This window comes from Salvelinus alpinus, chromosome 33 (genome assembly GCF_045679555.1).
Source record: "Salvelinus alpinus chromosome 33, SLU_Salpinus.1, whole genome shotgun sequence".
Taxonomy (NCBI): domain Eukaryota; kingdom Metazoa; phylum Chordata; class Actinopteri; order Salmoniformes; family Salmonidae; genus Salvelinus; species Salvelinus alpinus.
The window spans coordinates 25,705,780-25,720,696 of record NC_092118.1 but is presented as its reverse complement, the minus strand read 5'-3'; the positions used below and the strand labels follow the sequence as shown (position 1 = coordinate 25,720,696).

Sequence of the window (14,917 nt, the reverse complement as noted above, 5' to 3'; positions counted from 1 at the left end):
GACTAAATAACCATTGAATATGTATTTGTTTAAAAGCATCTTTATTGACTGTTCAAAGACCGCACAAACAACTCTGGTGAAATAATTTTGTTATATTGACAGAATACTAAATGTGTTTTGTAAATCTCACTGATCTCAATGGGGAGAATATTTGGTCAATGTAGCAGCAACTAGATTTGCCTAGGCTACGTTACAATTACATCACATTAAATATGAAATGTTCCAGGCAATCAAGTTCTTAAATAGTGTAGCCAGCTTTGTTGTTTATGGGAACCAGCTTGTTTGCTAACAACACATTAAACATTTCCTTCAGCACTTTATCCACATCATCATCAGATATGTCTTTCATATCCAAAACATCAAAACCATCCTGATTGTTGTAGGTGACCTCACTGAAGGTCCAGCCAATTAGAGCTCTGAATCCTGTAGCCGTCTGCATCGAGCAGATGGACTTGTTGGTGAATAGAGACTTTGGATCTGTCTGAAGGCAGTGGGAAGTCTCTAGGAAATTATCAACCCCACGGGGAACCAGGGTGAAGCCGTAGATCTTCGTGGTTGGGCTCTTGTCTACCAGAGGCGAGTTGGTAAAGGCCTCATTGAGAACCAGAGGCTTTTGACCAGTCTTCTCCAGGGTCCACAGGTCTCCATCTTGTATGAGACGGAAGACGCCAGGGGATTGTGGCTGGTCCTTCCTGGAGACGAGCTCAAGAGGGTGCCATATTTGGGAGGATACCCCAAAGCTCACGTCTGCAATGTAAGCAGTCCCATCAATAACTACCTTGTTGATGAGGTGAGAGTCTTTTGGGCCGAACTGGTTTATGGTGTTGTTGTAGACTCTTGAACCCAGTGTTACTGGATTATAACCTATCTCTTTTAGCACCCAAGCAAAGAGGAGGTTATTCTCACAACACCAACCCCCCGATTGCTCCTCACAATCTTATTGAAAATCAACTCATGGTCCATAGTGATCTTCTCATCACAGTGAATGCTGAGGTTTTCAAATGGTATTGACATCACATGGTGTTTGTGGACCTGGTTCAGTGTTTCAAGGTCTGGTTTAGAAAATGGGCCGTGGAACCCGATCCTCTTGAAGTACTCTTCCAGATTCATTTTGTCCTAAGAGTAAACAAAACAAAGACACTGCATGAGTTTATGCTTTTGCAGGATTTACGACTACATATACAGAAACTGACATCCGCTAATGTCTCATTCACAATTTGTTTTTCACGTGGAGTAAGATCCTATTTTCAATTGAAACACCACCACGTAGGCATTATCCTTGAGTTGAAGAATAAAGGATTAAAGAATAGACAAAAACGTATGATACTACATGGAGGCACAGGCAGCTATTTTTCATTTCCATTTGATGATTACTTACTTTCAAAGGCAGTGAAAAAGTAGCTTCTCAAAGTACTGCTCACTGTTCAGAGTTCTTCAGGGCAAGAAGGGCAAAGCAGTTGTGCATTAAAAGAGATAATAATGCCTCTTACATGATTAAAACGGAGCACCCTAGACTTTGCTCATGTACTGGAAAGCAAAACTAAAGTTCACGAGTGAGCCTTGCATAAGGGACCTCACTTGTAAAACACTGGAGCCTTGTGGTTAGTGATGGGTCGTTCGCGAACGAGTCGGCTCTTGTAGGTGAACGTTGGGAGCCGGCTCGCATATCAGAAGAGCCGAATCTATTTATAAAAAAATTAAGATATAAAAAAATCTAACGATTTAAATGAATAGAATTAACTAATTCAAAGAACGAAAAAATAAATAAAATAATATAGGCCTACATGCTCAAGCGCACACACATTGACTGTCTGCACAGACTAACAGCCTCACCTGTTGTTCCTGTCAATCAGACACGCAGTGTCAACCAATGAACCAAAGATGCACGAGAGAGGGCCGAGCCAACTCAGGCACAATCACACACTTAGCAGCCGAGGAGAGAGAGGAAGGACGGCTGTGAAAATAACATCTGGAAAATGAGTCGGAAGCACAGTAGCATTTGGATGCATTTTAATAATGTAGACAATATTAGAGCACAGTGTAGAATTTGCCAAAACAAAATCTCATATAAAGCTGGTTCTAAGCACAACCTACACCGGCATATGCGAACTGTGCACCCAACTGTGACGCTAGCCGTAGCGGAGCTTCGAGAAACTAGCGGGCCTGCTAGTGATAGTGGTGGAGCCAGCACCTCCACACGTGGAGATGTATCCACTCAGTCAAATAGGCCTACTCCGCGACCCACTGCAACGCAGTCTTCTATGGACCAGTTTATGCCAAAATCTGTCTGTAGCAAAACAAAGCCAAATTGATATTGCATTGGCTAAAATGATTGCCACCGATTTCCAGCCATTTTCGATCGTGGAGGACAGAGGTTTTATAAATTATAGCAATAGTCTAAATCCAATGTACACATTTCCAAGCAGGAAATTCCTTTCAAAATCACTTATTCCACAACTGTACGAGAGCACACAGGCTTCAGTGCGGGAAAGAGTCCAAAAAGCTACTGTTGATAAAACGTTTACTGGAGACAGGAGATCAAGTTGAGACATAGGACGAGGTGGATATTTGTATAATAAGGCAGTTTATTCACAGGTAAAAATATCTTAGCAATCGTGCAGCACGGCCCCTTCTGTCTGACTCGTATGGAATCGTCGGAAAAAAGAGACCTCTAAACAGTTTGTGCTGGTTATATAGGCAACAAGTAAAGTAGGTTGATCTTGTAGTCTGGCCTTCCGATTGGTCGATCTGGGTCGTGGGTAGTCCTGTCCGGGCCTGATGTCGACGTTCCATTGGCTTCTTAACACAGTTCTTTGTCTTAGAGTCTCATCCTCGAGCAGAATCCATGTGCGTTTGTTTTAACAGGGGCCTATTCATGGGGGAGGGGAGTGCGTGTGGGTCTGTGGTTATTATAAGGGTACAAAGTGTGGGGGTATAGTGGGGGATGGGTGCATGTTGTGTCAAGTATAGCTAGTGTTGAGAAGTTGTTAAAACAAGTTACCAGTATCTAATACAATTTCTTACACTACTGCAGTTTGCCTTACCACTGACTGCTGGGCATCAAGGGTAACCACTTCTTACATGTCGTTTTCATGTCACTTCATTGAAGATTGTTCGATGTGTAGCTGTCTTTTGGACTACTTTTGAGTTCAGCTACATACACACCTCAGAGAACTTGGCAGAGGGACTGTTGAGAGTGGCCAGAGAATGGCAAGTAGATGGAAAAGTGATCTGTTGTGTTAGCGACAATGCAGTTAACATAACCAAAGCCATGAACATTTTAAAATGGACCCATCATCCATGTCTTGCCCACACAATCAACCTGATTGTAAGAGATGCTCTGAAGGTGATAAAGCCCACTGTGGACAAAGTAAAAGCAGCTGTGGAATACTTCCACAGGAGCACAGTAGGTGCTGAAAACTAAAGTCTACACAACGCCAGATGGGGATGCCTGAGCTGAGGCCTAAACAAGACTGCACTACAAGGTGGAATTCAACATTTTATGTTGAAGCGGTTTCTTGAGTCAAAGGATGCCATCATCTCTACCCTGGCCATTGTCAATACACCTGTTGATGCTCTGACCCAAGAGGAATGGGAAGTGGTGGAGGTGTGCAGAGTCTTGGAACCCGTTGAGCAGGTTATTGTGGAGAAAGATACAGTAAGCAGTTATTACTACATCACTATTTAATCCAATATTATATATGTATATGAGCTGTAGACGAGAATTTAGTATCAGTAGACAAAACACGAACCTGAACTAATAAGTTACTGTTCTCTCTTTTCAGCTATGTGACAGCCTCAAAAATGATACTCCTGTGTAAGGGTCTGCAGCGAATCACAGCCAGCCGCCAGAGAGAAACAAATGTAACCCCAGGACGTGACAGAGTTGATGGACACCCTATGTTCATCAATGGACAGAAAGTTCCACAGAATGGAATATAATCACGTGCTATCAGAAACCGCTGCACTTGACCCCAGGTTTAAGAAGTTAACCTTCAGTGACGCCAGAGCGATTGATGAGGCTCTTCAAAGAATAACCTGTTGCCCTGGCTCAGGCACCAGGGCAACAGGCAGAAGAGGGATCAGATGGAGCAGAAGCACCAGCAGTAGTGCCACAAACATCTGCTGTTTGGATGCTGTTTGAGGAGAGAGCAACTGGGGATGCAGCATGAAGGAATCCCTCAGCAGATGCCATAATGGGGGTCTGATCCTATTTGGAGGAGCCCCTCCAAAGATATGCAGATCCTCTGAGCTGGTGTAAGAACAAGGCTTCTGTCTTCCCACGGCTTACTAATGTCATGACAGGGAGACTCTGCATAGTGGCCACATCCGTCCCTCTGAGTAGGTCTTCTCGAAAACGGGACAAATAATTACTGAGAGAAGAAACCGCATCAGCCCCTCAAGTGAGGCAGCTTGGATTTCTGAATGCAAATCTCTCATAAAAGCTAAATATAGTCAGCATTTCTGTGTGCTGCTGGTTATAACATGGCACTAAAGAAGAGAGAGAAAAGAGGGACCAGTTGAATGTTTTAAGTGAGAAGCTGCAGTTTTGCAAATTGTTATTTATTTTTCTTTGATATGGTGCAATATTCTATTATGCTGTTCAGATTGTATTCATTTTGAATGGTTAGATTTATATGCACTTTGTTTATATACATTAAAAAGTTAGACTTTAAATGCAAATGTTTAATAGCATTATTTTTCATAACAAACCAATGCATTTTTAAATACATTGTGGTTAAGGTAGAGTATGATTTCCTTTAATTAGAATTGTTTTAACACCAATCATAGTCAAACTATCACAAACTGTTTGACTTGAAAAAAGACAAAACATATTTTTTGAAAGAGTCGTTTGGGAGCTAAAAGAGCCGTCTTTTTTTGGTGAGCTGAGCCGAACGAGCCGGCTCACTGAAAAGAGCCGGAATGCCCATCTCTACTTGTGGTGTGTATATGGGAACTGTTGTACATTTCAAACTGAAATGGGATGTTCCTGCGACAACATCCTGAATGAGGTCCCTGGCTGGGACAACATATAAAATCCCTGATATATGGGCTCCTGAGTAGCGCAGTGGTCTAAAGCACTGCATCTCAGTACTAGGGGCGTCACTACAGACCCTGGTTCGATTCACATGATTGGGAGTCCCATAGGGGGGTGCACAATTGGCCGAGTTGCCGGGTTAGGGTTTGACGGCAAGGACGTCATTGTAATTAAGAATGTTCTTAAACTGACTTGTTAAATAAAGGTAAAATTTAAATTTAAAATAAAAAAATATCTCATTCTCTGTCAATAAAGAGGAGGAGTTACCTACCACGACAAAAGTGTAAAGTAGGAAGTTTGCGTAGCCCATGCACTGACAAGTCATGAAACCGCTCGCAGTTCCCTCCAAGAATTCCACTAGCTCCGCCCAAGGAAGTTGTTTGTAAAATAGTAACAGCCTGTCACACCGATTAATGAATTCAAGCATTGATGCTGGACAAACGATTAGGTTGCTACGTCATAACGCCAAGGTAAAAGCCTGTTTTCAATTGAAATTAAAGTGTTTGATGTTCAATAGCCTAGATCACAGCCTGTAGACCAGTAAAATATGTCAGCGATCTGATTGATACGGTACAGGTTTACACAACTGTCATTGTCTTACTCTTATGTAGCTAAACTAGTTTGCATCAGATGTTGCGTTCATGAAGCTAATGTAGCCAAACGTCAAGGTAGCATTATCAAGTAATAGGCCACAATCTTACAAGTATGTAGACTGCTGTAGACGTGTTGTTATACTGCTGGTTGTTATACATTTCGGCACGTGTGTCTCTTACAAATTCAATATGTTAATTAATGCTCTCTCTGAAGGTACTGTGTGGTGTTATTTCAAGCACAGTGACCTTCAATTTTTCTTTTCAGTGAAATGGAAAAGGCGCGAATATGCACGTTTTTGATTACCGGTGGCAGTGGATACTTTGGTTTCCGGTAAGCAAATCAACAGATAAATATTTTACATTGTTGCCTGTACGTAGTCTTCATCTCATCAATACAGAAGAGAACTTCTACATTACTAAGTGAATGTGCAAAATAATTCGGTAACGGTAGTTCTAAACCCCACTAGGGGGAGTTATCATACCAGTTATTCGAATGATGTTATTCACTGTAGTCTTATTTATTCTGTGTTACATACTAAAGTGGCAGAACCTTATCACCCCATCAATTGAATCCCCGCTTACAACAAATTGTTGTGACTAATGGTAGCTTCATAAGCAGTGCTTAACTTGGACAGGAGCTCACCGGAGCTGAGTACCGGCACCTCAAATGTTCTACTGTTTAAGCTCCTGTTCCTTTTATAGAATATGAGCTCAAAAGTATAGTGGAGCTCCTGCACCTAAATATAAACAGTACTGCCACCCAAAATGAGTACCTGCACCTATTTCAGTCCAAGTAAAGCACTGTTCATAAGTAGGCTAATTACTTTCCTATTTCGTCTTTAATGTTGAACTGAACATTCCTTGAATATCCCTCACTACATGTGAAAGGTTTCCCTATACCCAATATTCCAGATTAACAGGATCACTCTATTCTTCATTTCTTACAGCCTTGCCTGCTCACTACATAAAAAGGGAGCTAAAGTCATTCTGTTTGATATGAGCCCACCCAGTCTAGAGGTTCCAGAGGGCATTGTGTTCCTAAAGGGAGATATTCGTGAATATGCTCAGGTGGAGAAGGCGGTCACTGGCATGGACTGTGTTTTCCACATCGCCTCCTACGGCATGTCTGGCAGGGAGCAGCTGAACAGGAAGCTGATTGAAGAGGTGAATGTCCAGGGCACAGAGCATGTCCTCATGGCCTGTGTAGAGGCTGGAGTTTCCAGGCTCATCTACACTAGCACCTTCAATGTAGTGTTCGGAGGCCAAGTCATTGAGGGTGGTGACGAAAGCCTCCCCTACCTACCTCTCCATCTCCACCCTGACCACTACTCCAGAACCAAGTCGGTAGCTGAGATGGCCGTGATGAAAGCCAGTGGTACAGAGCTGAAAGATGGGACAGGTGTGTTGAGGGCCTGTGCTCTGCGTCCAGCCGGTATATACGGGCCTGGCGAGCAGAGGCACCTGCCCAGGATCGTTGGGTACATAGAGAAGGGGATATTCAGGTTTGTGTATGGCGATCCGAGAAGTTTAGTGGAGTTTGTCCATGTAGACAACCTGGTGTCTGCACACGAACTGGCTGCAGAGGCTCTGACGTCAGAGCACCAGCACCGCTCTGCTGGACAGGCATACTTCATCTCAGACGGAAGACCTGTCAACAACTTTGAGTTCTTCAGACCTCTGGTGGAGGGTTTGGGTTACTCTTTCCCCAAACTACGTCTACCACTCTCTCTCATTTACTTTGTTGCATTCCTCACTGAGATGATTCACCATCTCATCGGCCCGATCTATAACTTCCAGCCTCTGCTCACACGCACAGAGGTGTATAAGACCGGCGTGACGCATTACTTCAGCATGGCGAAGGCCAAGGCCGAGCTGGGTTATGAGCCCCAGGAGTATAACCTGGAGGAGGTTGTGCAGTGGTTCAAGAGTAGAGGTCACGGAAGAAAACCTAGGAGTTCACGTCTACAGCGACTGATACTAGATGGTCTTCTAGTAGCAGCTCTAGTAGCTCTGGCCCTCTCATACCTCCCAGTGGTTGGCAGTTAATCAGCAGGCAGTAATAAAGTGATACATCTCAATGGCACATTTAAATGTTGAAACTTGTGCTATACTAGTGATGATGGATTGTTTGGTTCTCCGTTTATTAATTACAATGTTGGCTGTTTGTAAAAAATAAAAATAATAATAATATTATTAACCTGGAGTAGACCTGTTCAAATTAAAGACCACATACCCTTGTCTTAATAAATTACCATGATTGTGTTTTGTGTAAATTCCAACAATGGGGGTGACAGGTAGCCTAGTGGTTAGAGCGTTGGGCCAGTAACCGAAAGGTTGCTAGATCGAATCCCGAGCTGACAAGGTAAAAATCTGTCGTTCTGCCCCTGAACAAGGCAGTTAACACACTGTTCCCCGGTACGCCGTCATTGTAAATAAGAATTTGTTCTTAACTGACTTGCCTAGTTAAATAAAATAAAAAATATATATATACCTAGTTGGATATACTAACTTTCTCTAAACTTGATTATGCATAAGAGACATCTCCTGGTGCAGATGTCTATTGGTACAAACAAAATTTGGTCCCACTTTAAATGAAGTACAACTTATAAAGGCTTTATAAAGCATACATAAAGACTTCATAAGCACTACATAAATGCTTAAATAATCATCTATAACCATATGTCATAAAGGGTGACAACCATTCCCACTGTAGGGTGAATTGCCAAATGCAACAACACACAATTTAATCAGTATTTTTTATTTTATTTTAAAATGTAACCTTTATTTAACTACGCAAGTCAGTTAAGAACAAATTCTTATTTACAATGACGGCCTAGGAACAGTGGGTTAACTGCCTTGTTCAGGGGCAGAACAACAGATTATTTCCTTGTCAGCTCGGTTACTGGCCCAATGCTTTAACCACTAGGCTACCTGCCGCCCTGATGACATACGCTTAAAGATGATTTGTGACGCATTTATGTAGTGCTTATGAAGCCTTTATGTATGCTATACGAAACCCTTTATAAGTTGTACTTCATTTAAAGTGGGACCCAACATTTACATTGGTTTTGTTTTTACATCTCAATTGAAGATGGTAATAAGAAATATTACAGACAATGTATTGATGTTAAACCCAAGACTTTATGCTTTTTTCTATACTGTACAACTTTGAAATGTTTTATGATGACCAACAGATTTTTTGTCAATGTGTGATATCTTTTATCAGGCCTGCTGCTGAATTCCTAACCTTTCTGGTTGTTTTGTGACCAAATCCTAGTGGGGATCAATAATTTGTTGGTATTTGTAATAACATTTCCTATAAGGGATCTTTTTCTTTATTTTAGTTGGATAAGGGTCTCATAATATTATTGAATAAAATTACATGACTGACCAGCCTGTGATTTGTGTTTGTAATGAGTTGCACAAAGTAATAGGCTAACTTCATAAATAATTGGGGACAAGTCTCAGCTTAATCATCACACATTATATAAACTTTTTTGTAACTTATAAAACATCAATGTTTTTGAGAGATTGCAATATTTTGCTGTCAAGAACAAAATCATAAATGCGAGTCATGCGACAAATAAGAGATGCTTCTTGGTGGCAAAAGCCCTTTGTTGATAGACAGAAGAGAAGCCTTCCCTGCATTCGGCATCTAAACTCCAGCATGCTCTAGAAACAATCCATTCTAAATTCAGTGAAGCTGTTTCTGTCCCGAAACCGAAAAGGGCAAAGGAAGTTGGGCCAGGTGAGACTGGTCCTTTGTGCAGTTTTTTAAGGCTGAGATGAATACAGCCATACTCTCTAGGGAGTATTCTTTTTTTCAAACTCAGGCACCCCCTTGCTGAGTTGGTCGCAATCATTGTTTCGCTCCAGCATTAACCACATTCCAGAGAGGCGGAGTGCACCCCGTCCTCTTCCTCGCATTCCTTCTCCACAAACGAGTCCCTTGCGCTAAATTGTGTTTAAAATGAGTTTTGGCGCACTCTTTCTCTTTTAATATGTAAGATGTGGCTGTTAGTGGTGCATTGCAATATTTTCTCTACCTCAAATTTAAATTTGAGACTCTTGGAAAACTGGAGAAAAACTTGACAAGGGAAAATTCCTCCGCGCAGCGCGCCATTGACTGTAAAGACCTTTCAACTTAACAAAAACTGAAGTTGACAAATGTATCCTGACGTTGAAACTTTGTGATAAGGGTTTATGTTTTCGAAGAAAAAGATCATGCACCGCTTCGAGATTTCCAAGCACACTGGCTGTTCAGCAAACAGGCGACGATGCCTGGATTGAGCCTGCGTTTTGTTATGATTTCCAAGTGAAATGCAATTACTGCTATCTTTCACTCGGTAGTCGGTAGTGCGCTCTTTCTCTGAACTTGTTCGTCGCCTCGGGAGCAAACCATGGATCACTATGAGGAAGATTTGGGACTCCGGGCGAGTAAATTAATGGAGGACCTTTCCTTATATGAAGCATACAAGGATGGAATGTACAGTTCAAGGAGGGACATGGTTATCAACACCGATTTGGATTTTTCGTCTCCAACGATACCCGAGCAGAAAAGTAAGACAATGAATGGCAACTCTGTGCCTCAGCAACAGATACACACCGTTGAGAATTACATGACTGGGAATAAAGTGTACACTGCGGCTCCCGTGCGCCCCGTGAATGGCAACAGAGCCGTTCCTGTGGATTATTGCACCCCTCAAAGAGACATAGTTTATCCTAACGAAGATAGCTATTGCACCAAATCCGAAATTGCTTTGCCGTGTTATAGCGGCGCGTCCGAGCGACACAGGAGGTACTCCTTGGAGGTGCTGGGGCATAGGTACAGCACTGGTAGCGCGTACGATGGAGTGGTTTTGAACAAGCCAGTACCTTCACCTGGCAACAGATGCAACAGTATCTGTGTTACCACCAACCACGACGGCAGATACAATGCAACCAGCCCGCGGTCCAGTTTCGTATCCTCCCTCTCCTCCCAGGAGCAAAGCAAACATGCAAGCCCGAGGTCGAGCATCAGTAGCCCGCGCACGAGTCTGGTGGTACCCGGGCAAGACAAGTACACTAGTCCCAGGTCCAGTCTGGTACACTGTGAAGGGAGCAGTGCCCTCAGCCCCCGGTCTAGCTATGCAAGTACAGCCAGCGACACAAGTAAACATTCCAGCCCAAGGGCCAGTCTGAACAGCTATGACTGCTGCAGTAAGCCCAGCAGTAACCGCACCAGCGGCATCAGTATGGGCTACGACCAAAGGCACATCAGCCCCAGGTCCAGCACAGCGAGCCAGTATTCTTGTACCACCAGTCCACGCTCTAGCTATTCAGATTCGCGTTACATGCCTGTGGAGAACCATGATCTGGAGGGTGCAGTTTTGCATGGCATGCCGGTGGCCAGTCCCCGGTCAAGCATCTGCAGCCAGGACGGGTGCGCAAGACCCGGGACAATAGCTAACTGCGTCGTTAGTCCCCGGTCCAGTATCTCCAGTCACAGTTCCAGAAGTTCCCGGAGCTCCAGGGGATCTATGAGCACATACCCAGATCTCCAACTGCCTTCACCCAGGTCCTCAATGCTGGGGACTGGTTTGCAGGAGGACATACTAACACAAGATTGTGGCGATACCAACGGTGTTCATAGTCGTATCCATCTCCAAGCGCTCTCTGGGATGCCAGAGGCCCTGCCACAGCATGCACCACAACAGTCAACCCAGGCAGGGATGAATACAGAGGTGACCGCTGGATCACCATCATCTTCTTATGGGCTCCATACGAAAACTCCAGCCTCAGGGCAGAGGTTTAAACTACCTTACCAGGTGACCCCATGCCGGGAAAGTGGCCCAAGCCAAGCAGAAAGGAGTCTGGAAGCACTCACCTTGGAGCTGGAGAAGGAGTTAGAAATGCACATGAAAAAAGAATACTTTGGTAAGTGTAACTCCTCCTATGAACACTGCTTATTATAAGGAACACTATGAGAGTGCAATGAAGTGAGAATAAAGCTTTAAAATAGAAAAACAAAAAATGAAATGAAATGAAACAATAATTTGATTGATCTTGGTATATCTTTTTTTTTGACTACTTATAAACTTATGACAGCTCCCTAAACATGTCTCAATAAGAGGTCAGAATTAGGCTATTCTTACACAAAGTCAAATGAATTAGTCTGGTAAAAATGTAAAAGGGCCAGACTACATCCTCCACGTTCCATGTGTTTGGTGGTCTGATAATAACCCTCATGGTTATGAACTTGAACTCTGGTGCCCTGTGGTCCATACATGTGTGGAAGATAAGTAAATTGATGGGCTTCACTGGGTTACTTCATCTTCAGCTGGGTCACTAACCTCATTATAGCTGAGCACATGTTCATTGGCACAACACAGGACAGCACAACACAGGTCAGGCCATGGAGATTTGGAAACATTTTCAATTATAACACCTCATTTTATTGCTTGACACAAATATCTCATCACTGGTTCTAGTTGATTCACCTAATAAATATTTTCCCTTTGATAATGTGTTTACACTGAAGATAACTTTAGTCTATTTGAAGCATGGACTTTAATGAGCGCAGTGCAAAAACTAAACGTACATTTTTCAAGTTTAAGAATATTATCTTCACAATACATTTTGTGTTGTCATAATATTTGGTGTGTTTGATAGTGTTTGGTATCGTGGGAGGCTGAGGCGGCGTTAGGCTAACTGGAGCATTAACTGAGTGATCAGGCCCATTTTGTCCATGGAGCCAGCTGATTGGTCAAACAGTGTTGTGGCCTGGCCACAGCAGCCCTGCCACTGATCAATCAGAACTGGCTGGTCACGCCTGAGGTAGCCCTTTGCCTCAAGTCCTTGGGTGTTTTGTGAGGTGAGGTGGAGGGGTGGGGGAATGTTGTCCAGAGAGCTACTGGGGATCCTTTTCATTATAAAATCACAGTCCTGATCTCCATCTCCGTACCTTGCACAGCAAGTGTAATAACAATAGTGTAAGAACATAGTAATAACAGCCTAACTACATTACCTATTGACATAACATGGATTTTCTTATGTGTAACAAGTCAGGTGTTATTAATTGTTGTTACTCATGTTACTACAAAGCAGCTATTTTGTAGTGCTAAGTAAATCCATTGTTTACTATTCCAGTGTAGTTGTGGTGCTTGTAAAGTTTGTCTGTTTAATCGTCATGCTGTAGTTAAAAGGGGGCGTTGAACACGACGTCAGCCTAGCTTCACTGAGCTTTGTTGTCATCTCATCTAGTGGCTGGTTGCAACCTTAACAACTAACTTGTATTCTATAATGCTAACAACGACTCCCTCTGTGGCAGATAAGAGTGGCTTTTGCAGGGAAATACACATTTCTGTTTTGGCAGAGCTAACGTTTACACAGCGCTGAGTAGGGCTGAATGGAACCTTCTGTTCTGTCCCAGGGAGCGAGTAGATACCCTTCAGTGATTCAGTGGTCTTGCTGCTTGGTGAAAACGTCCGGCCAGTCGGACACTGCAGCGGGCATTCTCTGGAAGACTTCTCTCTGCCATTTCTCTCTGTGCTTTCCATAAGATAGATTTTTTTGTTGTTGCCTTTTTTCTCCATGAGTGCTCTGAGCTGTGACTTTTTTGCAACATATTCCCTCCCTGAGACTTGAAAACATTGTTTTTGAAGGTGTAAACTCTCCCCTCCTACAGGAAAAGAAGGGAGAATCTATCCAACTTTTGAATGTGTTGATGGACAAATGGCTGCGGTCTGAGAACAGAACAGTGGTTTGATTTTGTTTTCCTCCAGTGCGCTGGCTGGCTCAGAGTGACGCTGAGACGGCTGTTCATTTGTCACAGAGGAGCAGGTGAGAGCTGTAGAATGTAGCAGACAGAAGCCCCTCACAGTACGCTGGGCCGAGAGAGAGAGAGAGAGAGCCGGCTCTGTTTCCATGGCGACAGTGGAGAAATTGATCGCCCAGGCTTTGAGGTCTGTGCTGTCACACTGCGTTGCTCTGCTCTGTGCTCTGCCTCACTGCAGGCCCCTGTGTGGCCTCTGTTTGTTGTGGTGGCGAAGGAGCTGTGAATCAACAGCTGGCCCGGGACAGACCAGCATTGAGGCCTCCAGAGCAGAGCCGGCTCGCCCCCGCCCAGACCCCCCCACGAAGCCCTTCATTAACCAGCCAGTGGGGAGTCGGGCAACACCAGACACTTGGCACACGATCTTGGCTCGCGGGCCAGACATGGCGGTCGGGGGTCAAGTCTGATCACCTGCTCAGAATAATAATGACGGTATAGTAATGTTACATGGTTGACTCAGAAAGGGTTTGGTCAACTTTTACTGTGTTGGTGGTGGTGTCAGTCACCCCAACTCTCAACTCTCACTGCAGCCGCTCTGCAGGGCAGTCTGAGCTACAATGTGTGGCTTAGAGCTAAATGGAGAAGATACAATTGCTCTTTTGACAAATACACTTATGAATACACAAAACAAATAGGCAGCTAAATGTTTTAGGGCCAATGGTAACTCTTGTGTCAGTTGATACATGCTCACATTAATGATACATGTTCATGATGCATTAGCTTAATCACAAATTAAATTCTCATTAGTGAAGTATGAGTATTTTAGCTCCCTATCATGAATATGGGAAGTGTTTAGAATGCTGTCATTACCCTTCCAACAATAGACCATGAGTAGAGAGAACACACTGTGTAACGGCTGTCAATGTCGTTCTCCTCCTCAGACGAGGAGGAGCATGGATCGGACCAAGATGCGGAGTAGGAGGTATTCATGATTTTAATGGCAAACCAACAAACACTACAAATAAACAAAACAACAAACGTGACTAACCTGCAACAGTCCTGTGTGGCCCAAACGCTAACACAGGAAACAAACACCCACAAAACACCAGTGAAACCCTGGCTGCCTTAGTATGACTCTCAATCAGAGACAAACGATACACACCTGTCTCTAATTGAGAATCATACCAGGCCGAACACAAAACCCAACATAGAAATACAAAACATAGACTGCCCACCCAACACTCACGCCCTGACCAATAAAGACATACAAAACAAGAGAAAACAGGTCAGGAACGTGACATAACCCCCCCCTTAAGGTGAGAACTCCGGGCGCACCAGCACAAAGTGCGCACCAGCACAAAGTCTAGGGGAGGGTCTGGGTGGGCATCTGACCACGGTGGTGGCTCAGGCTCTGGGCGAGGTCCCCACCCCACCATAGTCACTCCCCGCTTCCGTATCCCCCTCCCAATGACCACCCTCCAACTCAACCCACCTAAATGAAGGGGCAGCATCGGGATAAGGGCCAGCACCGGG

At 43.8% G+C, this 14,917-nt stretch overlaps 2 protein-coding genes and 1 pseudogene across 4 annotated transcripts in view; 2 read left to right on the top strand and 1 right to left on the bottom strand.

Annotated features, from left to right (window-relative positions):
• Positions 1-24: 24 nt before the first annotated feature.
• On the bottom strand, positions 25-2,657 carry LOC139563166 (arylamine N-acetyltransferase, pineal gland isozyme NAT-10-like; annotated as a pseudogene).
• Positions 2,658-5,329: 2,672 nt separating this feature from the next.
• On the top strand, positions 5,330-9,024 carry LOC139563165 (short-chain dehydrogenase/reductase family 42E member 1-like). 3 transcript variants are annotated; one of them, XM_071381500.1, is made up of 3 exons: positions 5,330-5,508; positions 5,897-5,962; positions 6,579-9,024. In XM_071381500.1, exons 1-3 carry the CDS (start codon positions 5,468-5,470, stop codon positions 7,675-7,677), a joined length of 1,206 nt encoding a protein of 401 aa, XP_071237601.1. In that variant the 5' UTR covers positions 5,330-5,467; the 3' UTR covers positions 7,678-9,024. The 3 variants fall into 3 exon arrangements, with proteins under 3 accessions (XP_071237601.1, XP_071237602.1, XP_071237603.1); XM_071381501.1 differs by having other exon boundaries at positions 5,356-5,508; positions 5,846-5,962; XM_071381502.1 differs by lacking the exon at positions 5,330-5,508 and adding an exon at positions 5,543-5,608.
• Positions 9,025-9,515: 491 nt separating this feature from the next.
• Positions 9,516-14,917, top strand: part of LOC139563161 (Wilms tumor protein 1-interacting protein homolog) — a 39,799-nt gene continuing 34,397 nt past the window's right edge. The window contains exon 1 of the mRNA XM_071381498.1: positions 9,516-11,547. Within this exon, the coding sequence (XP_071237599.1) occupies positions 10,032-11,547 (1,516 nt within the window). The 5' untranslated portion in view covers positions 9,516-10,031. The remainder of the gene's footprint in view (positions 11,548-14,917) is intronic.

Bases quoted from the DNA above. Each gene is read 5' to 3' on its own strand.
- LOC139563165 (XM_071381500.1), top strand. From the start codon at position 5,468: ATGCTGGACAAACGATTAGGTTGCTACGTCATAACGCCAAG. The intron at 5,509-5,896 runs GTAAAAGCCTGT...TTTTCTTTTCAG, and splicing joins TGCTACGTCATAACGCCAAG to TGAAATGGAAAAGGCGCGAA. The intron at 5,963-6,578 runs GTAAGCAAATCA...CATTTCTTACAG, and splicing joins AGTGGATACTTTGGTTTCCG to CCTTGCCTGCTCACTACATA.